At 38.8% G+C, this 22,565-nt stretch overlaps 1 protein-coding gene across 1 annotated transcript; it reads left to right on the forward strand.

The window, feature by feature from the left end:
• Window positions 1-57: 57 nt before the first annotated feature.
• Window positions 58-22,242, forward strand: cd82b (CD82 molecule b). Its single transcript, XM_079255591.1, has 9 exons — window positions 58-147; window positions 5,088-5,160; window positions 6,255-6,327; window positions 10,866-10,990; window positions 12,019-12,093; window positions 14,421-14,519; window positions 17,038-17,211; window positions 18,818-18,901; window positions 19,259-22,242. The coding sequence occupies exons 2-9, from the start codon at window positions 5,098-5,100 to the stop codon at window positions 19,334-19,336; spliced, it is 771 nt and encodes a 256-aa protein (XP_079111717.1). The 5' UTR covers window positions 58-147; window positions 5,088-5,097; the 3' UTR covers window positions 19,337-22,242.
• Window positions 22,243-22,565: the final 323 nt, after the last annotated feature.

Raw genomic sequence — 22,565 nt, forward strand, 5'->3', positions numbered from 1 at the left:
TTACCGCCGCGTGGTGGAGTGTGAACGCTTATACACACACACGGTCCACGCAGAGACACGGACAAACACTCACAGTTTGTCACAGGACTGCCAGTAGTCTCCCATCAGAGAAGACAGTGGACGAGCTCTTCTGGAAACTAACTCAAAGTAAGTTTTTCTCATTTTAAAAATGCAGCTAAGGATAAGATCAGCTCTAGACTGTGTTTTCAAACTGCCTTTGTAAGTTCGTCTAGACATGTTTAGACTCGACTTCGTCGAGTTTCTGTAAAACTAGGTCGAAACAGGAGTTAAACCACTAACTAATGCTACAGCTAGCTGTGTCGAGGTAACTTAAAGTCCTCTTTCACTGATAGCTGAAATGAATGGAGAATCAGCGGTAAAACGTGGAAATAGAAAACAAAAACTTTACGTACAAAATTAACCGAATTCGTTGGACTCCAACCTCTGCACAAGTTCTTCACTTTTCTATTTACATTAAAGAGTTCTGTAATGTAAACCAGAAAAGGAGGAATGAAATACAGAAGATAAAATTCAACTTTTGAAAACTGTTTAAGGCTGCGGAGAAGCTACTTGTCTGCCATGTTGACAAAGTTAACCTGCTGTTTGCGTCTGATTCTGGCTTTTATCGTAGCTTTTTCATACATCTGTCCTAAAAAGCTGAATAAAACATTAACATAATGACAGTCCTCAAAACCTATTTGTCAGCTGGACTACAAACAGAAAAACAGATGGGATAGCGGTCCCTAAAGACATACAGGATTAGCTTTTATACTCATCATCACATTGGAATGCAATTATTCCTCTTCATATTAATATCATCTTCCCACGAGCATGTCCAGTGTGTTTGGGAAATTGTCCTGATCATTGTGTCCTACTTTTAAGCTCCCCACACTCTTGTGCTGAGTGAACCATTATTGAGCAACACAATAAGAATAGCTTGCTTTTATATGTATGTTGGTTTCATTGAGGACAGTCTGTGGTTGTGGTTCTGCTATGAGTGGACAGTGCAGAGTTAGAGGGAATTAGTGTAAAGTGAGTGCTGTCATGTTCTGTATCACAAAGATTTAATGCTAAATTGTGTTCCACCTAACACAGAGCGACATAAAGGCGACATAACATGATAGAACAGTTCTTAATTGTGTTGTTGCTCACATTTATTATTAGAAATTACAGAGGTCATGATAATCAGTCATGATGTATTTTTTTTAAGAAATCTTTTTTTTCTTTTTTTCTTTTGTTGCTGCTTGAAGTTTATTTCTGTGTAAACCCCTGCAAATGTCTGCTAGAAATGATTATTACTGACAGCCGCAGTAATAAGAGTACATGGTCCTTTAAATGAGTTCAAGTTGTACTCTGAGCTACTTTTGTTTTATCTTAATTCTTATTATATAAATTCTCTGACAATGTTAAAATATATAATAAGTCAGGTAGTGCTAACAAAAACTTCCATTTGTTTGCCAACATGATGGTTTTCTTTACTACATCAGCATGTCACTGTTTAATGAACTGTTGTTTTTCCTTCCAGCCCACTGCAGTAGTGAACCAAATCATTTGCACATTTCTGAGTTGGGAGGTGCCTCATAAGCTCAGATTAAAGGCTACGTTTTAATTCCAGGCTTTGGGTGGTCCTCCCCCCATGACATGGCTCTCCTAACTAATGATAGACTGATTATTTACCTTTTCTCTGTACATTAGATGTTTTATTAAACACAAAAATAAAATCTAAATCTGTTTAATATCTAACAACTAGAAAGATCAAAGTCAAAACCATGACATCACATATTGGTCATCACTAGATAGTTTGCACATGCTTGACAACTTCTACTGATTGACTCTTTTGCAGTCTTCACAACATCAGTCAAAGCTGAAAACCACTTCAGCAACTAGGTTTCCTATCTTTTATGCAACACCCAGTTACAACAGTGAGCTGACATTCACACTGCAATAATTGGAAGTTTTTAAGCAATTTAGTGGTTAACAAACACAGCTCAGCTTTCAGTTGTTATGACTGATGTCTCATTATTTCCATTCCATTCATTTCCTCCATCACTGCAGCCTGGGACTTCAGTCATGCAGTTTAACAACCCCCATAAATGTATAAAAATGTGTAAATGGTAAGTCCCTATTTATCAACTGGCAACTCAGCTGAAAGGTTGAGACTTCAGACACAATGGGGCGTAGAATGAAAACTTTTCAAGGTGTAGGCAGTGATTGAAGTAAACTTACTAGCACTGACAGGGCAGCCCACGCTCTCTGCTTGCAAGCAACAATGTTTTTCATGCAGCTGAATTTACGTCAACAGCTCCTCCTAGAAATGCAAATGCTCCAACAGTCAGCGTTGTCACTAAAATGCTGTGTAGACAATGAGGTTAATCATGTTCGTGCAGAAGGATTTAATATTCTTACTGATGTTCACGCAGGACTCTGGACTTAGTATTAAAAGCTTTCGGGGGACCGTGATGATGTATGCAGGTTTTTTTTTTTTCAAGTGCCGTGATCTCACAGATGTGTAAATGGGTCATATATGTATATTAGGAAGAATTGGTAGCCTTTTTACATTTAATAGCATTATACTATGTTAAATCCAGTTTCCTTTACAGACGTAGCTGCTACCATCTGCCACTCGTGCCATCTTCATCTACTTACACCTTGCCTCTGAGCTAACAATTACCAAACACTAATTTCAGTTAAACGCTTAATCTTTCATTGTAATTAAGACCCCATTTGCTGGAATTCAAGCCTGACAAAACCACAGGGAAATTTGGTCTGTGAATTAGATAATAAAAAAAAAAAAAAACCTAGATCTGTCAATGTGGTTTTAAAAGTTTAGTTGACTCATTTGGATTTTCCAACTTTTTTTTTTCTTTTTCTTTCTCCTCTCTTCAGCCATACTTTGCCATGCCAAGTCGGCAAAGCATGTTTAACTAGAAAAAAAAACTCAGGAAGACCTCCACCAAGCATTTCAACCCATATTGTAAAGAATCCTGTTGAAAATGTCCTTGATTCCTTCCAGATCACTATAAAAATTTTGCAACCAAGACAGTCTCAGAAAAAAAAAAATTCCTAAAATCGACCCTGTAGTTTTTTTATAAATGCGGACAAAAACGTAACTTCCTTTGCAAAGGAAATTATGAAATTGTTAATTCAGTATATCTGCATCTGTTCTGTCCAGCAGTTTATCTTTTCTGCAATTCTGTTTAAATTAAGGAGTTTTAAATCAGTTTTTTTTTTTGCTGGTGTCAGTCTCAATAGCCACTGCAAACAGGGTGGTTTTCAGAGTGCAGGAGTGTTATCATTGCAAGGTTTTCGTTCAGACCAATATCAGACCAGTTTGAAACGCCATTGTCACCTTTGATGATCCACATTGTCTGTAAAAATAGTCTTTTTTTATGTATTGTTTTACAAAAAAAACACACAAAGCAAGACTGAGGCAATGTAAGAAACTGTTTAGAAATGGTCACAGCTCAGTAAGCAAACAATGGTTATCATAACTAATCCTTTTTTAATCTGCACTGCTACTCAACATCTAGACAACAATCTCCTCTGAGGATTATCTTCTTAACAGGCGCAACTGCTGTGTGCTTTAGGTTTTACACTGTTCAGTTTGGAAATCATGAAGCTGAGTTAGTATTTAGGTCATAAGGTACATGCAGATGCTTACTAATGGTAATATTCATGGTGACTGTCAAGAGCTCTGCTGAGATGCAGAGTTGAACATAAAACTAAAAGCCAGTCAAGCATGAGAAGTTAAGAACATGGATTATGTTTGTGACCGAAAGTGAGCTAAATATCAGCATGTTAAGACAGGTGCCGCTTGTTTAAAAAAAAAAAACTGTCATATGTTTTAACTTAACTTTAACTCACTTCCTGTTATGGTGGTGGATGCATTCAGAAAGAGCAGCTGTAAAGTTATTTCTTCTCTTTCTACTGCACGTATTCATAGACACACAGTAGACAAAGATAACAATCTTACATGTAACGGAGAGATACAGCATCTTCAGAAAGCATCTTTATGTGCATGCTATAGTGTAGATGCTGTATGTGTAGAACAGAAACTGTATGATTTACCTAATAATACCGAATACATATAGAAAATCTTTTCCTGTAGAACAGTTAGTAGTAAGATGACATTTTGTCATCTGGAGGGGCTGTAATGTTGTCGTCATATTTTCATTGGGCCTGTGAAGTTCTCACTCAGGCACATTGCCTAGAACAGTGTTGTAAAGTACGCTCTGCATATGGCACTGCCTTGGCCCCACAGGTGCTCTCTGAGGACGAAGTGTTGCTTGCAGAAAAGTTCTCAGATGCAGTCATACAGTATGACAGGAGAGTGTACTGAGTGAGTATGAGCTCATCTGATTGACGTCGCTGTAACATGCTCCAACTTAAAATTTCAAACTGCTAAAGTGTTTCTGATTCGTGTAATAATTATGTTCTCAATCGGTCAGTCATATTCATGTCAATCCAGATGTATTCTGCTGGTCAAAGTGCTTCACAGTAACAAGTAGCCATACCTGTTCTGTGTAACTTTATATTCTGACTATTGCTGCTTGTCACCATATTTGGGCTTGTGTTGTCCTCTTCCCATGATGACAGTAGCATATTTACATGTGCTGTCATGTCCTCTGCACGGTAACCACAAGTTTACCACTCATCACTTTGAAGTGGTTTTTCGTCTCATCTTACACACCAGTGTGGCTTGTTAGTGAAATATACAACAAAAATGTATATTTCACTCACCCCCAAGTGTACTTTTAGAACCTGCAAACTAAGACACCAGGTACTTTTACTCATATAAAAGTGGTAGTTAAAGAGGAGGTTCAGCTTCCTACCAGTGGAGAAATGGCTATTGTGAAGAAACAAAGCCAATGTTTTTGTTTGGAATATTATAGCTTTGTTTAACCAGGAGTCCAGCTGTGCAGATTTTCCTGTGTCCTCATTCTGTGACTCTCGCGAAACTGCGGCAAGGCTAACTGTCTGGGTTTTGTTTTATTGTGTCTTTTCTTCATCTATTCTCCCTTTCTGTCTCACTGTTTTATCTCAGCCTTTTATTGCCCTGTAGTAATCCCAACTTGTTTGCCCTCCAGAATCACAGCCATGGGGAAAGGATGCGTTTCAGTCACCAAGTACTTTCTCTTCCTCTTCAACCTCCTCTTCTTTGTAAGTAATCACATTTTGTTCATTCCTGGTTGCAGCAACCATTATCAGAGTTGTGTGAACCTCAATTTTTACTTTCTCAGCACCTGTGTTCACATTAGATTTCAAGATAAGATACTTTGTTCTATCTGCGCTGAATCATACACTCATTACATGCACAAATTAAGGTCTGCTTTTGTCCTTTCAGGTTATTATTTTTAAAATTGTTTCAAGTTGAGATCCCACTGTTGATTAATGAGGATACAAAAGGAAACGTTGCTGTGAGTTTGCCTGGAGGAGAAGACTTTATAGTTCAGTCTGGTCTGAACAACAGCAGATGGTTTCTGTTTGTTTCCTCCTCTCTAAACTGACTACAACTTGAAGTCCAGTGCCTGATAAACCCCCATGCCCCTTAAACTGACTGTTAGGATGTCCAGACCTTTCCAATGAGTCTGCAGCTATAAACCTGACACAGACCTTTTGAAGTGAACACTCAACTGGTGTCTAATAGGAAGCGTGTGGGTCTGTGTCACATGTTTGTCCATGTGGACATATTATGGTTGGTGAGACTGGGGGAAGCCAGGAAGTAGTGGGCTAATGATGGCCGCTGGGCACCCAGTAGTCTTTGTAAATGAACAGCTCTTAACCAGGGCACTAATTACTGTTGTGGGGCTGTGGAAGGGTAACAATACAAGCAGCAAGCTGATTAATCAACAGATCCTCACAAGATTTCGCCCTTACAAAAGTGCCCCATGTCTTCTGAAAATGGCCATCTTAATTTGACTGATATTCTTAACTTTGTTCTGTCTACAAATGAGTTTTTCTCTCATGCTTGGCTGACAATAGTTCATTTTTTTGGATGTTCTTCGACCCTGGATTTAATTGTGAGTGATTTAGTTGATGCTTTCAGCATCCACATTCCTCACAAACTGTTGCTATGAGAGAACAAGACTAGCATAGAGAAAGACAGGGAGAAGAGTTAGAGTTTGATTAGTTCCAGATGTAAAATGAAAAAAAAAAAACAAGTTCCTCTGTTTAAGATGCGCCAGCTCGGATTCATTGTTTTACTCTTACATAAGAGCTGGTGTCTGATTATCTTTATTTTTCTCCCTCAACAGATCTTTGGCGCAGTGATCGCTGGATTTGGACTGTGGGTTCTCCTTGATAAGCAGAGTTTTGTATCTGTTCTGCGTAAGTGTAAAAATATAAAAGCAAACACACCTGCTGGCTTTCTACCACATCCAGTTATAACATTTACATATGAATATATTCAGCACTTTTCAACAATGTGGTCTGGAAACATTTTACATGCGAACAAAGATTGGAGGATGTGGAAAATCCAGAAATTCTTGGCCTCCTCTCGGCAGTTTATGGAATATTTATCTCCAGGTACTCATTCCCATGAAATCGCAGCGGGATGTTTGGACCAAAATAAAAATGTGACGCACTGATGAAACTTGATCATTCTCAGCAAAGTAAAAGCTGCTCTGTAGACAAAGAGACAAGCCACTGCAAGCTCATCTGCTGTGTTTACGTTAGTCAGTGGGAGGTGACAAGCTCTTGGTTATCAGGGCAGTTCAAGTTCTTTCATCTGAGGTTAGGAGTTTTATTTCTCCACTTTCCACTGTTTAAACCTGCCCAGACTGTCAAGATGGTTGGAATTTCCTACTTTCAGAAATGTTGCCACATATTTGAGTTGATTGTAGTAAGAACATGTGTTCTCTAAATAGTACTGTCTAAAGGGGAAAGGTTATCAGCCCTTTTTAAGGGAACAATGTGTTTGATTTGACTTAACAGTGAAGACAAAGGAGAAAGATTGATCAAACTCTGGTCTGTGTGTACCAGAAGAAGAGGAGAATAGATGGAAGCTGCTTGGTGCCACAAGTCTTTTTATAAATACTTTGCAGTGTATTCATCATAGGTAAGTATTTACAAAAACAGAAGCACTCAAGATTTTTCTTTATTTTACATATATATATATATATATATATATATATATATATATATATATATATATATATATATATATATGTATGTATATATATATATATATCTGGACCATGGCTTTTCATGTGACACAAGTAACATTCAATGAGAAAGGGACAAACCAAAGAACACCATAAGGAGTAAAACAACATAAGATTAGATGCTTGTTCACATGTATGTGAACAAGATCAATAGGGATATAAAGTCTAAAAATACATGACGGGCTCCAATCTAGCAGGTGGTAGTAATCTAACCTGCAACTATGGAAAAAATGTGTAGCACATAATTAAAAGAGTATAATTACCTCATAACTTGTGTTTCATCCTGAGTTTTTTCTGGCAGACTCAGACTTGCAGTGTTTGAGTTGTCAAAGCATGATGGCAATCATCTGGAGCTGATCTTTGGTCTTACAAAAGTCCCTCTGAGTCCTGTCTTACTATGCAGATCCTGAGGCCGGTAACATCGGAGAAATCCCTTCGAGGTTGTTATTGAGCTGAGTTTGCTTATCTTGTTTAGACCTTCAGAAAACAAAGGCAGTATACGTCTTCTTTGGTGGTTATGTCTAATATTGTGATAACCGAGCTGTCCCTCCGTAGATAGCATGAATCAGCTAGCTAGCTTCAGGACCTTCCTCCCATGTGGGGTTTGATGTATTTTTGTAGCCAGTACCTAGTATGGGTCAACCTCAGCTCCTCCATGGATTGTGACCTGACTGGAACTGTCTTACTACTGTGTAGAATTACAAAAGCTGCAGGCAACTCTGTTTATTGACTCTGTGTGTTCCCCTCAGAAATGGTACTTTTGCCTGACCATAAACAGGATCTGTGTGTTTTCAGTTTCCATTCTTTAGGAGTTCTATTAGTAGAGGCATGTGCAGCTGCCCCAGTGACCTCAGACAGGGAAACTATGTAAATGTTGTGCTTTCAAGCCTCTGTATTTTTTCAGTTTAAGGACATCATCTCCTTATTGTATAGCTCTCTTTGTCAGTACATCAATGCTAACGGTCTGTTTCAGTGACTCGATAGCTTTAACACATCTTACTGCTTGCCATGTGTTTATGCAACATTAGGCCCTGGAAAGGCCTTATGTGAACTAGAACGTGCCAAATCACAGTTTGGAAATGTGTTTCGTAATAAAGCAGAAACTGGTGCAAAGTTTTGCAGACAGAAAGAGTGTTCATGATTATGAGAATTTTTTTAATTGGACCGTTTAAATTTAGTCCTGAATTTTAAATCTCTACCAAGAAGCCACAAGTGTTTACTTTTTAAATCTGGACATAATGTCAACTCTGGCTTTTCACCATCTGTATGCAAGCTGAATGTGTGGCTCTGGCTGTGTTTACTGTATGACCTGCAATGCCAAACAGTTTCCATCCTTTCACAGCCTCCTTCTTGAAGAGCGTCATATTTTTCTTTATTTTTTTATGGAAAGTTCTTTGGAAACCATAGAAGGAACGTTTACAGACTATCTAGCATAGATCTGCATGGAAACTTGCCACAATACAGAGCAGAACAGCATGGTAACCAGGAAAAGCCACGCTGACTGCATGACAGTATTTATCTGGTATCTGATGCTCTCTGACATTGATATGTTTGCAGGTGCACTCGACTGAGATGAGACACTTTTGGAGTTAAACAGACTTTAGGTTAAGAATGTATGATAGAAATAGCTGAATGGATGAAGATTGTGTTTCAGTGTCACTGACTATACAAGTATTTTTTTTGACAACATGAAAAAAACAAAATTAATACTCATTTGCTTCCGTTTTTCATTGCATTTCCTCCAACAGGAAATCAACCCCACAGACACAGGATGGCGTCACTTAACATTCACTTTATTGATAAGCATAGAACAACAACATATAGTCTATATGAAAATATATGATTACTATGTGGAAATCCTTGCTCCTTACAGTAAAATCTATTCATCAATGGGACAGAAATTGTAAAGTGTAGCATGCACACGTTGTTTTGTCTCTGTGATAGATAGATAGATAGATAGATAGATAGATAGATAGATAGATAGATAGATAGATAGATAGATAGATAGATAGATAGATAGAGTTAAACCTGACAGTAGAGCTGAAGTAATGTGCTTGGATTTGGCAACACTTAACCTCTATAGTCCAATATTTTTGCTCATTCATTGTTAGGTTAGTTTTAAATTATTTTCCCCAAATCCTCTACATCATCAGTGTTAAAGAAACCTGTGGACATCTGTTGCTTTTGCAGAGACTAGTTGTGTGTGAATTAGAGACTAAAACGATATGCTTCAGCAGTGTGCTGCTTATAGGACATACAGTATGCATGTCTGCCTTCTTTTAAATGCTACCCTGTAGCCACATAAACACTCAGCATATGTTGACCCAGATCCTTTAGCTTTCAACTGTTCTAAAACCACCACAGCATTCACCGCTATGGCAACCCATGTAGAATGAACATGCACTTGGGGATGTTTTTGTGCATCCTTGTACTATATTAGCTATTTTACTGTTCTGGAGTTTCTATGTGGAATTGCTGCTGTATTAAACTTTTATGTAGTTGTGTTGAGGTTGTAGTTTTTAGTAATCTTCTTCATAAGTCGGCAGTTGTTTAATTGCTGGACCCATAAAATGTTCAGAGTAAAAAGGTTAAATATAGTTGGCACTTGGTTGGAAAATATTCTGACCCTGACGAGTGGCTTATTTGTCTTTCTGATAATGACACAACCTGCATCCTGTGATAACAAGCGCACAAGATTTATTTTTAAGGAAAAAATAAAAGGACCGAGGACATCTTCAAAGTAACATTGTGCAAGTCAAAGAGATTTAAGTACCAACTAATATTTTCAGTTCCCAAAGAGAAGCAACCACTGCACTTCCAACAGCAACCTGTTGCAGACAGTTTATTGATGTTCATGTATATGACAGGATGCATACTTTATACAACCTTGAAGAATCATCTTGTATGGTGTTTTTAAGATATCTGCATCCCATCAGCTTGCGTAAAAGCAACCCAGAACATCTGCATTGCAGCGCATTCCCCCACTGCATTGAATTAGAGCAGTAGAGATGAGCTTTTGTGCTTGTCAGCTTCTTCTCATGATTTGGAATCAGCAATCTGATGACTTTTCCTTCTTTGCTTGGGCCAGGCATCTTTATAACTTGCAGCCATTTTTCAAAGCTCAGATTCTGGCTTCATCTGCAGACAGCACTCTGGCTCTCTGGAGCATCCCCAGCCCAGATAACAAGGAGCCACATAATAGCTCCAGTTTATCTTCTCTCCAACCTTGCAAGCATTTTTAGACCCTACCCCCTTCTCTTGAATCTCTCTGTCTTTACATACCAATGTCTCTCTGCATACCAGAGTGAAATAAATTAATCTCCACAGTCAACCACAGGCTGACTTGTCCTGGTCCAACTCCTTCTGGTGGCCTACTGTATTAAAATAAGCTTTCATGGGAGAGAACCATGTGGATGCTCTGAATTTAACATTAAGCTTTTACTCTGTGAAGAATTTCTGGCTCATCGACACCATCTGTGTTAAAATGGTTTTGCATGGGAGGGAGGCTTGACTGAGTAGCATTTGTTTCGGATATTAACACGGGGTTGTGTTTTATTGTTTAAAAAAAGCAGATATGTTTCATTTTAAAACTGAGTTCACCTATAAACTGTTACTAACATGTTACATTAGGGCTCTGGCTGCATTAATTTGGTATAGGTTTAACGCTTCCTGTGTGCTTTTCTATGTTTGTATCTTCTGTAGATGAATCATCGGAGACAGTGACTGTGGCTTCCTACATTCTTATTGGAATAGGCGGCTTCTCAATGGCAATGGGCTTCTTTGGTTTATTTGGAGCCATCTACGAAATCCGTTGCATGCTGGTTCTGGTAAGGACTCTCACATTGACTTTGAGCTTTGATGCAACATGTGAAAGCTTGGGCCAAAAGGGAGAACCATTCTCCTTGACAAAGAAACAGGATTAACACCTCTCCCCATAACAATTTAGCTCAACATCTAATGACAGTTCCTACATGACTGCTGAGGACACAACAATATTGTGAATTTTAAAATTCACTCTGCTGTTCATCTTTCTTTTTTACTATCAGAAAGATAAAATACCCCAAATAATTTTAGTCAGGCATTGCATGTTGTTTACCTGCAGGAGCTGCTTCATACCAGTCTTTTATACTTACTGAGCTATCAATTAAAGTACATAAGTGCTAAACAGGTGTTGTTAAACAGGGTTTTTTTTTTTTGGTGCATAAAACATTCATCTGGACGCACCTGCCTGTGCTCTCAGGCATAGCTAATAACACATGATAGATTCCTGCTGACAGTAAAGCCCTTCAGCATTCTGCTAATGTGTTGGACTGGGAGCTCACAGCATGTGTGGATTTACTGAGGGGAGGGAGGTGACAGAGATAAAGCCAGTGAAATGTAAGGGGTACAGAAAGAGTGGGGATGGGTGCCTGACCTCCACAGTGTTAAACCTGCAAGGGGTTAACTAAAGAACTGCTGTGACCTACTTCTCCCAGTGACAGTGACCATCTGGCAGATGACCCTCACTGACAAATGAATGCACTTCAGGAAGACGTACAGAGATCTTACATTAGTACTAATTTACTAATGAGAAAAATCTGTATGGTGAATCTAATCTGAGTTATCTATGGCCAAACATTAGATTTTTTGTAGAATCTCCAATAATAAAGCTGGAGTTAGAGGTAACCATTTATTTTTGTTTATTCCCTAAAATGGCTTTTTTTTAGGTGATTTGTTCAGCTAAATTTACACTCTCATCACCCAGCAGCCAAACATGTTGGCTGTTGGTTTCTCTTAGATTTTCCGTGGTTTTATCAGTGGTTGAAATTGAAAATTGTAAATGTTGTAAACTGACATTTATTCTTCTACGTCACAGTACTTCACCTGCCTCCTGCTCATCCTCATTGCCCAAGTCACCGCTGGAGTTCTCATTTACTTACAGGGAGATCAGGTAAGACTTCAGCTTTAATTAAGATATTATTTTTATGTTTCCTTTCTCTCTTACTCCTCATGTTCCTTTTGTTTTGGTTAATTTGCTTCTAAATGCTGTACTTTTGTCTTTTTTCCCCACTTTGACTCTACATATAGCTCTTGCCTCTCACCATCTTTCCTTTCATCGGTACAGCTTTTATCTACGGGGGCTTGTGTTTTTTCCCTCACAAGCGTGTGAAAACGTTAATGTAGGTGTGCTGTTAAACCACAAGGGACCCCACTACATCCTGTGAAGAAACACAGTTTCAGTTCATTGAATGGAAAGTGACAGGATGTCAGTTTGTGATTGATGTCACTTAAGGTGTTGGTTGAAAGCGAGTGTTGGTTGAAAGCGAGGTGAAGCAGATGGAATGAAGAAAACTGGACTTCTTTAAGGGAAATAGCACACAGGTTTTAGTGTTGAACATTTTCATAGTCATCTCAAGACTTTAATTGATGTTTTGTGTTTAATTTGTGGGTAACTCACAAAAAAGGCAGACATTTAGCAACAGAACGGATTTTGACAGTTGTGCAATGACATTACCAATATTACCCTATTAGATGGTAATTATCAACTCAGAGACCCCCCCCCCCAAAAAAAAAAAAAAAAAAAGCTTAACTCTGATGACACAGCGCCCCCTGTTGACAAGTTGTTCTTTATTAACCCCTTACAGGACACTCAATGAAATCCCTTGAAATTTTCAAATTGACATTTTCACCTAAAATTGTCCTGGTATTTACCAAGACTTCCATTATGTTGTTACATTAACAAAAAAAATGGTTTCATGCTGAATGTGAAAGAAAGCGAAGTGATCAAAAATAGTCACTTGCCCCATAAAGGGTTAAATAAATGAAAACATTAAAAGACCTAAATTAAGATGCAAAAAAAAACCCAGTGTAAATTTATTCATCAATATTCAAGACAGTCAGTGCAGTAACAGGAAAATACACACCATAGGACAGTGAAAATATGCACTTTAAAGCATTTTAAAATACAATTTTTAGAGATTTCCCATAACAGATGGCTAAAGTGCATAGATGTGAAAAGTTAAACTAGCCTAATAGAATTAAAATGGTACCAGTTTAAGAAATCGAATGAGGAACAAAAAACATTATGATTAAAGCTCGGTTAGGTAATGTTGGGAAGCTTGAAAGTGGCCTGTCTCGACTCCTCCCTCTCTGGTTTAGCTCCTTACACGATCCAAGGCTTTTTTTTTATAAGAAATGAACGCCATTTCGGGCCGAACACTTGGATTAGTCAGAGTTTTACTTATTTACAGTAAACTGAGGGGTCTAACTATATTTCTTTTTGTTCATGATTACAAAATGTCTAGACTACTATCAGAACAAGGAATCACTTCACCCAGAGTAAAAAAAAAAAAAGGATACAACATTGTTTTACTATTTTAGACTTCCTGGTTGCACATAAGGAACACAACTCTAGGAGCTTTTCATGAAGCATCACCTATGTTCTGTAAAGATGTTCATCTCTCTGTATGGTGAGTTAACATGCAGTCTGTAGCAGACTGTAGGTCTGACGTAGGTTCACACTGTTGAACCGATTCTTTTCAATTACAGGTCAGATCAATGATAGGGAAGCAAGCTCGTGTGTTTGTTTAAAATGAGTGTCATATTTGAATACAGCAGTAACTCATAACGAGTTTTGTTATCTGATCTTGACCACTCTCTCTGAGGACATAAAAAGCTGTTCATTTAATACACATCAGCACTTCGGGTAGGTGGAGACAGTGCAGCTCATAGCTTTTCAACATGTATGCATATGTGTTGTATGGACATGTGTGTTTGGCAGTTTTTGTGATAGCATGTGTGTGTCTGTAGCCGTAGACACACTCCCTGTTTTTAAGGCTCACCACAGGGCAGGGTGGTGCCCTTTCCCAGAATAGGGTGAGGCTCTCGCTCATCTTTGCAGAGTTCAGAAGCTGGATTGTGGTCACCGCTGTGGTCTTATCCACATAAACACAGTCACTCTCTTCCTGAGCTAAATTTCCACAGTACCCCGGCCCAGAGTGGGGTTTCACATGTGTGAACTGTGGCACTTCCCTTAGAAACATGCAGTTTAAATGTTAGTGATCAAGAATAGAAAATATATGTATGGATGGTTTTATCTGGGTTTTTTTTTTGTTTGTTTTGTTTTGGATTTTCTTTCTATTCCTTGGTGCTCAGTCTCTTCCCTGCACCAGATTGCTGTCTGAACTTCTTATTACTGAACAATTTTCCATTGACAAATATTTTATTTACACTTGATTTACACTCTGATTTACACTAATAAGTCTCTTCTCTCCACAGTTAAAAGAAGAGATTTCCAACATCATCCAGAACATGATAACCGATTACACGGGGCATAACAGAACCACAGAGCACACCTGGGACTACATTCAGAGGACGGTGAGTTAATCCTTCAGCCTGGTTACATAATCAGTCTCAGAAAGAAACAACCGACTTCATGCCATGACCATGATATGTTATCAAAACTAATGTAATGATCTTTTTTTGTTTCATGCAATAATATGTAAACTTGCGTTTTTTTATGTAATAAAATTACTGCAAACAGTTGTTGAGCTACTTTATCAGATCTAATGAAGAAAATTAGCTTCTGTATCATTTTCAAATAAGAATTCAACAATCAATCTTTTTTTCAGTTAGGGTTCATCCCTAACCTAACATATTCGGAGTAAGTTTCTATTAAACAAGACGGCTTAAGTTTGATGCCATGCAGTCCTGCCAGTGAAGCAACACACCTAACTTAAAGAGCATACTGCAGGTTAGACCCCCACTTAGATCAATATGTAAGGAAATATTGTAGGAGCCAATGTTGAAAAAAACATGTTTATAAATACACTATTTTGGCTTTTCTTGTAGTTTCTGAAAGCGTTTTACTACTCCAACTAAAACTGTATGACAGAAAGTGACCTAGGAAAAGGTGGACAATCTTGTGCCAAAAAAAAGTAGCCAATCTTGAAAAGTGCAGTAACAGCATCTCGCCTGTAGATGGCATGAATTTATTCTTTTCAAAAGATACAACTGAAATTATGATTTTCCCATCACGCACTCCGTATCAATGGCTAAGTCAGCATCCATCTTGCATGCTACCTGACATGTTAGCTCTCTCCAGCCACCAAAAGACGATCTTGTGATGACTCTTGTTTTGTCCTTTTTACTCTTTTAATCTTCTTGCGTTTCTTTCCTGAATCGACAATGTTGCATGTTCACAACATGCAGTTCCTTATAATACCGTGAAGCAAAACATGACGTCGTATCCTGGTTCAAAAAGTTGTATAGTGCGTTTTTTCACCAGAGGGACACCGCTTGCCAGTGACAGCTCCGGAAATGCTGGGTCATAAACTCCAGTTTTAAAAGTCAAAAAGTTACAGAGTGGGACTTTAAAGGTAAAAATGAATACATGCCATCTAGAGGTGAGATGCTGTTACTGTACTTCTTGCGACTGGGTACTCTTCACTGCAGCAGTGCTTTTTTTCGGCACCGTCTACCTTTTCCTACATCACTTCCTGTCTTGTCGTTTGAGATGCAGTTGTGAAATTCTTACATAAACTACTCCAAAAGCTCAAAATAGTGTGTTTTATTCAACATTGGTCCCTATAATATTTTGCTACATATTTATTTTAGAGGGTTTTTACCTGCAACATGCTCTTTAAATCAATGAGTATATAGCAGACTTGTCAAGCTCTACACAAGTCTGTACAGTAAGTCTGATGAGTGCAAGTTGTGCTGCAGCTCTCTAAGAGAGAAAACTCATTTTGGCTGCTGGTGTCCACAGTCCTCTTCTTTTGTTCACTTTCCTCAGCTTGTAACTACAGGTGAAGCTAAGAACCTATATCATTAATAAAGTCAAGAGATTTTGCCTTTGGGTTCAGATTTTTCTTCACCACAACAGACTGATATGAATCTCGTATATCACAGAAGACGTTGCAACAAACCACCTGTCAATTCCACTACATTTATCCCACACATGAAGACGAGACTGTGGGATACCTCCGGTCCTCCACTTAAAGCAGCACCTCATTCCCAACCAAGAGAGGACGCTTCACCATTTACCGCCTGAAGATCATAGTCTTGGCTTTAGAGTTGCTGATCTACATTTCAGTTGCACAATGAAACAAACAGGTCTATATCATCTGTATAGAACAGATGATATAGAGCAGAGACCCACTCCTAAGCCCACCAAACTGGAACCCTTCAATGTCCCAGGTGCATCTAGAAATCCTCCCCATAATTTAGGTGAAACAAGCTCTGACAAAGCAGCCCTTGCAGACTCCAACCTGCCACATCTTGTTCAAGTCTTATTCTCTTTTTTCTGGCAGTTTTGAGCCAGAAGGTTTGGAAACTTCACTTGTCTTTGCAACCCTGGCTGGGAAACCCACAGACATCAGCATGAACAGTTTTCATTGGAAAACTTTCTGATGAATAAACAATCCATGCTATTGCATTTGACTGCAGTTTCTGAGATTTATCTGGAAAAGCTGGGAAAAACATTGTTGGTCCAGAGGTGTTTGATGCCTGAGGCGCCACAAACCAAATCCCCTTTACTTTCATTGTTTTCTGGAGGCAGTAGAAGTTTAAAGATTGATAAAGCAGACAGGCACCATGAGGGGCAAGTTGGATCAAATCTTTGTTTTGAACTTCGGATGGACCTGTTCAGATAATCAGCTCATAGCGCGTTTCTTTTCACCCTTTCTCTCCCTCTGTCTTGCCAGCCTCTTTGTTCTAGTGTCTCTGAAAACAGCTGCCAGGAGCCCATAGTCTGCACCGATTTGTGCCTTCATCTTATTTTTCCATTAATCTTTGTCTCTCCTTTCTGTCTTGTACACTTTCATTTTTTTTTCACTCCATCCTCTGTGTGCTTTCTCTGCCTCACAATCTTTTTCCCTCTCTTTCATGTCACCAGATGAAATGCTGTGGGTGGAAGGGTCCAGGAAACTGGTCTGAGAACCTTTTGATCAAGAACAGCACCAGGTTTTTCTACTCATGCTCCTGTCGTAATGATTCCATTCCTGGCACAGAGGTGAAGCCGTTTGGCCTGTGTGAGCACACGTCTAAAGATTTCCCCATCTATGACATGGTATGTAACTCTGTGTAAAATCTGCAATGATCTAAAAGTTAACAATCAGAACTGAATTTACAGGTGCAGCTAACATATGTATCATACCAAGGTATGCAAATAAGACATTACTCAATATGTCTTCGGGTTTACACTTAGGTGAAGAAATACAGGCCTCTATATGTATGAAAATGTTCGATTTATAAAGATCATAAAAACTGTAGAGTGTGATGTTCAGCTCAATGATTAAGTAGGTTTTCCTGTTGTTATCACACACATCTGTTACCTGTGAAGCTCTTTTACTTTATATTGGCATGATCCAGAGCTATTGAACTGCATTTTCCCATTGACCAAACTATTGGAAGGCTTTGACTACACATTCCCCTTCACTGCTCAACTTATGTTCGATGTACAATTTGCACAAAACACCACTACATTTTTATTTAAATCACAGTAACACAAAATCTCAATAGCATAACTTTGAACTGTAATTAAAATGTTTAAAAAAACACACACACACAAATGAGCATCATAAATAAGGATAGTTCTGTCTAATCGAATCGCTGCTTGTCCTGTTTTTTAATGGAAAACACCTTGCTTCTGGTGATTACCTCCCCACGTCTATAAATGATCATTTCTATGAAAATGTCATAGAACTCATGTGATGCACACCCCAGTGTAGACTTTCCGTGAAGATTAAATTTATTGTCCGTATTATGTAGACATTATTTATTGTCTTGTGCCATCAAAATGAGGTCTTATATCCCGATGTCTCTTGTTTCTTGAGCTACTCCTGAGGAACTATTGCAGCATGTCAGAGCAGTGCGACTGCTGCTAAGTGCAACACCATGATAATTGTTATCCATGTCATCTGTCAGTGGTTTCAGTGTTTAGGCTAATCTCTGCGGGCCGCTGGAATGTTACAACAGAGTAGCAATGTTGTTGAGACACATCTCTGTAGATGGTTTAATTAAAGTTTTTCTTTGTTAAACTAATTATATGGGCCAAATAAATTATTTACAGCTGTCCTTGTTTTACATGTTCTCTAAATTTGCTTTCACAAATTATCCAGAACAATTTCCTGTTTTTTCCCCTTGAGACTATCTCCTTTGTCATCCACTCTGTCCCTCTTTGGGTCACAGCACTCAGAGTATTTTGCATTGTAGTTGTGACCATGTTCAGTGTTATGAAGTGATTCTTGAGCAGAATGATTGTAAAAAAAATTCCTGCACGGTCCTGAATAACTTCACACCATAAAATGTATACATTTCACTCGTGTTGTGTAACTCCAGCTGCCAGCTCAGTGTGGCACTGTGGTCCAGCGTGATCAGCAGCACAGTGATCAGCACAGTGAAGCCAGTTGTTTACCATTGTGTAATTTGTTGGAACCCCAGGAAACCGTTGCCGCTCCGTTGTTTGGTCTGTTTGTTTCAGGGACGTCACCCCCTCTCTCAGCTAAGCGAAGATCTGTTTTTTCTTTCTCTCGTTGCTTCAATCCAAAACCAACAGTTGTGCTGCGAAAAGGCTCTAAGCATGTCCGGCTGCCGTTCGTCTCCTGGCATGTCAGACTTCCTCCTCTCTGCTCTGAACTTTCTTTTCTCACTGTTTCTCACGTTGTCTCCTCCAGGGATGTGTAAAGTATGTGGAGAAATGGCTCCAAGAAAACTCTGGAGTTATTTTGGGGATCTTCGTCGGTGTGGCAGTTGTGGAGGTAGAGTATGCATTTCATTTGCTCTGAATTATGCACTCACAGTAACCATGTAGAGGCCGTTTACTGCATGGCCTGCTGCAGATTGTAGCTTGTATAGAAATTCAAAGCTACACATCCCAAATTATGCAGCTCAGCACACCCAGAAAGGGGTTAGGTTCATATCATACAAGAAAAGTGTGTTCCATAGTGAATGTCAGCAAGAAAATTATACAGTGCTTAGCTGGAGGTGAACTGGCTGAAATCTACCCCCTACTGGTCACACATCCACTTCTTTCGCTGAAGCACTTTCACATTTAAGCAGATGCCCCATCAGTCAGTTTCCCCCTCTATCTAATCTGACAACTCCATTTGATTCAGCTCCTGGGGATGATCCTGTCCATGTGTCTGTGCAAGAGCATCGTCCAGGAGGATTACTCCAAGGTACCGAAGTACTGAGCAGACGGCCGAGCCAGCGTCTCATCACACACAGAAGGACTCTCGTTTTCTCCTCACACTCTTCTCCATATTAGCACACAAACCTTCACTTTAACACAGCTGTCGCCACCATTTGAGCTTCTCATGTCTTAGCAGCTGTGCAGATCTCTCACATCCTTCACACAGCATCTCCCACACAACACTGACACTGCTTAGTCAAGTTTGACATACTTGGATCACATAAGTTTATTGTCTTATTTGTATGTTTTTTTACGTTTTGTTTAAAGCTTAAAATTTTTGTCATTTAAAACGATGCAAATGTTAATTTTCTTGTCATTTTTCGTCTCTTTGTCTTTGATGACGTCAGTGGTCACATTTACATGGGAGTTTTAATTCCGAATAAAAGTTAGTTCTTCTTTAAACTGGCGAGAAATGACCACCAAACACCTAACTCCGAATGCAAACGTCAATTCTGAATTAACTTAACTCCGAAGTAATTGGCTGGTTTATTTGCATTTTAAATCCGAACTGATTAATTCCTCTGTCATGTAAACCTTCATTCTGCTCCAGGTTATTTCCGATCGTTCTGCGCATGCTGCTTACGTTGTCCCGTCCCGATGACACACACATTCTGCGCGTTGTTTTCCCTCCCATCTTCGATATTCTATCTTCCTTCTCCTTCGCAGCTACTGAAATATGTGGAGGAGGATGCTCATGTCGAGCTGGTGCTTCAAAATTATAATCAAAATAGCAAAGAAGCTGGTACTTATTATGTTGTTGTCTATGTTACGACAAAAAAGACGACAAGCAGGAATCGAACTTTATTTCCAGTAGACGTAAATAGGCTACATCACACCCGCCCCCTGACCAATCAGAACCCTTCCCAACCTGCCAATCTAAAGCAGAATTAAGTAACAATGTATAAACCTTCATTTGGAATTATTATTTCCATGTAAACTCAAAGGAGAATACTGTTAATTCAGAATTATTTAATTCCAAATGATTAATTCTGAATTGAAAACCATCATGGAACCGTACCCACTGTTACAGTGAGCAGTTTAGTGACACTGGGAGCAGAATCTGAGAGCTACATCTTCTGATCATGTGATTTTCAAGGCAGGAAGACAAGAGGGAAACTGGAGGGTGTGGGTGGGTGACCCTCCTTAGGGTTGTTGCCACCCTGTGATCCTGCAGCTTGTATTTTTGGAGCTGAGGGTGGCGGAAAGGCAGGGCTGCTGTGGTGGAGGGTTTTGGTTTCTGTAATCGGCTCCTTCCTCAGTAACCCTGATATTAGCCTCAGCTAACACTCACCTCCTCCTCCCTCCCCACCATCCATCATCTGGGTGGATCGCAAAATCTCTTACTTAAATGCCTGTGCACGACTAGGAACCAGTAGCTCTTCAAACAGCTAGTTCTGTGTGAAGCAAGTGTGTGTATGATGTTGAATAAATATTTTATTTCCTTTTTACCTTTTATATTTTCATGTCATAAGGTTGTTTTTTAACTTCATTTATGTATTATCTAAGGAATGAGACATTTCAATGCTTTGTCAGATTTCATATGGGAGAATTTTCCCCCTCATGTTCATGTTGTTAAGAGTCCTATTGTTCTGTGTTTCCTTTCTATTGTTTACAATGTGCAGCGTAAGGCTGCCACTGCAGCTTGTCAGCACTATTTCAGTCTGAATCTGGGAAATTGGAGCCCTTTGAGTGACTGTCATCACCATAAAAAACATATTTTAACATAGAGTGCATCTGGGAGCACATCTCCTGCCCCAGACCTCTTTATTGAAGCACCTCACGCTGGCTTTTATTATAAGAAGTTGAATTTTTACTGTCATAGCAGAAACAGGCAGCTGTGTGACCACAGTGCACTTTTCCTTTTTCTGTATTGTTTATTTTCTTGGAAGTCATTTTCTGGGGCTTATGTCATCAGTAACAAGCGCAGAGAGAAACCGTGAAAGTAAGCATATTCTTAGAAGCAACCATGACCCCAAAATGACTCTACATCAGCAATCTAACCTCTGGTTTTGTTTTTTACAAAAATGTTTTTCTTTCCTCATCCAATGTGTCAGCCACCTCATTAGCTTCTCTCTCCCAGTTCATTTTATTAATACTCTGTTAAAGCTAAATTTATATCAGTGATGTTGCTAGGTACTTGTGTTGATGCTCTAAAATCTAGAAATGCAGTAAACTCACTATCGGTGCATCCTGGGGGACGCGCTTCATTTGAGTTTAAAATTACAGTAACAAGCAAAAGAAACTTTGTTGTCAGCAGACATACAAACGCTGTGTCTGGTCTTTGTTTTTTGGCAAAGATGCCACAGAGGGGAAAAAAATTAACGCTATTGTTGGTCAGCAGACTATTGCAGCTGTATTTTCTGCTTCTACTACCTCTGCTCTCCTCCCTGACTGATCAGCCCACAGAGAACCTCGAGTTACTCTCTTGTAGTGTTAAACTCAAAGGAGTTTAGCGCTTCAATTTAAGAAATAGAAGAATATAAAAAAAAGAAAGAAAGAAGTTTTATTTTTTAATTGGAGATCCATGAAATTTTCCAGGCACTCGCTCAGATTGTCGCCTGTGGATCTAGAGGGCTCACTGCATTGAACACCTATCAATATCACTGTAATTTAGCAGGTAGATTGCACTTTTATGTGGCTTGTAGTTTCTTCATAACGTGAACAAATCTTTAAATCATGTTCATTATACCATAAATATGCAAAAGAGAGGAAGCTAATCATTAGCAACACTTTTAGTAAGCTTTTTCTTTGACTAATTAATTTAACGTGATGAAAAATGAAGGCTTTTTCTTGTTTGAAATATTTTGTACACAGATGTAGTTTAGTAGAATAAAAGGCCTGTAAGCCATATTTAGAAACTTATTGTTTTTTTGTCATTTTATTTTGTTGAGACCTTAAAATAAACCCGAACCCACAAGAAATCTGCAAACGTCTTCCTTCATTTCAACTTGTTCAACCTTTATCTTATGTTAAGGGTCAATTTGACCCATTTCAGTTTTTGTGATGAACAAACTACTGGTTAACCTTTCTTTTTCTTCATGAAAATTTGTGACTTTTCCTCCACTGGGCTCATGAACTTTTGAGTGAAATTTGGAGACTTTGATGTGTAGTCGAACATCTGTGCAGTGTTTGTATACAAAGATGATGTTGGGGGTCATTTTGACCCAGACACTTCAGTGTGGATAAGTTGCTGATTAGAGCAAAAAAAAAAAAAAAAGCCTCTTTAATGA

The sequence above is a fragment of the Telmatherina bonti genome, assembly GCF_933228915.1.
Source record: "Telmatherina bonti genome assembly, chromosome: 2".
Classification (NCBI taxonomy): domain Eukaryota; kingdom Metazoa; phylum Chordata; class Actinopteri; order Atheriniformes; family Telmatherinidae; genus Telmatherina; species Telmatherina bonti.

Excerpts from the sequence above, each read along its gene's own strand:
- cd82b (XM_079255591.1), top strand. The coding sequence starts at position 5,098 with ATGGGGAAAGGATGCGTTTCAGTCACCAAGTACTTTCTCTTCCTCTTC. Across the intron at positions 5,161-6,254 it reads TCTTCAACCTCCTCTTCTTT|ATCTTTGGCGCAGTGATCGC; the intron begins GTAAGTAATCAC and ends CTCCCTCAACAG. Across the intron at positions 6,328-10,865 it reads GAGTTTTGTATCTGTTCTGC|ATGAATCATCGGAGACAGTG; the intron begins GTAAGTGTAAAA and ends TATCTTCTGTAG.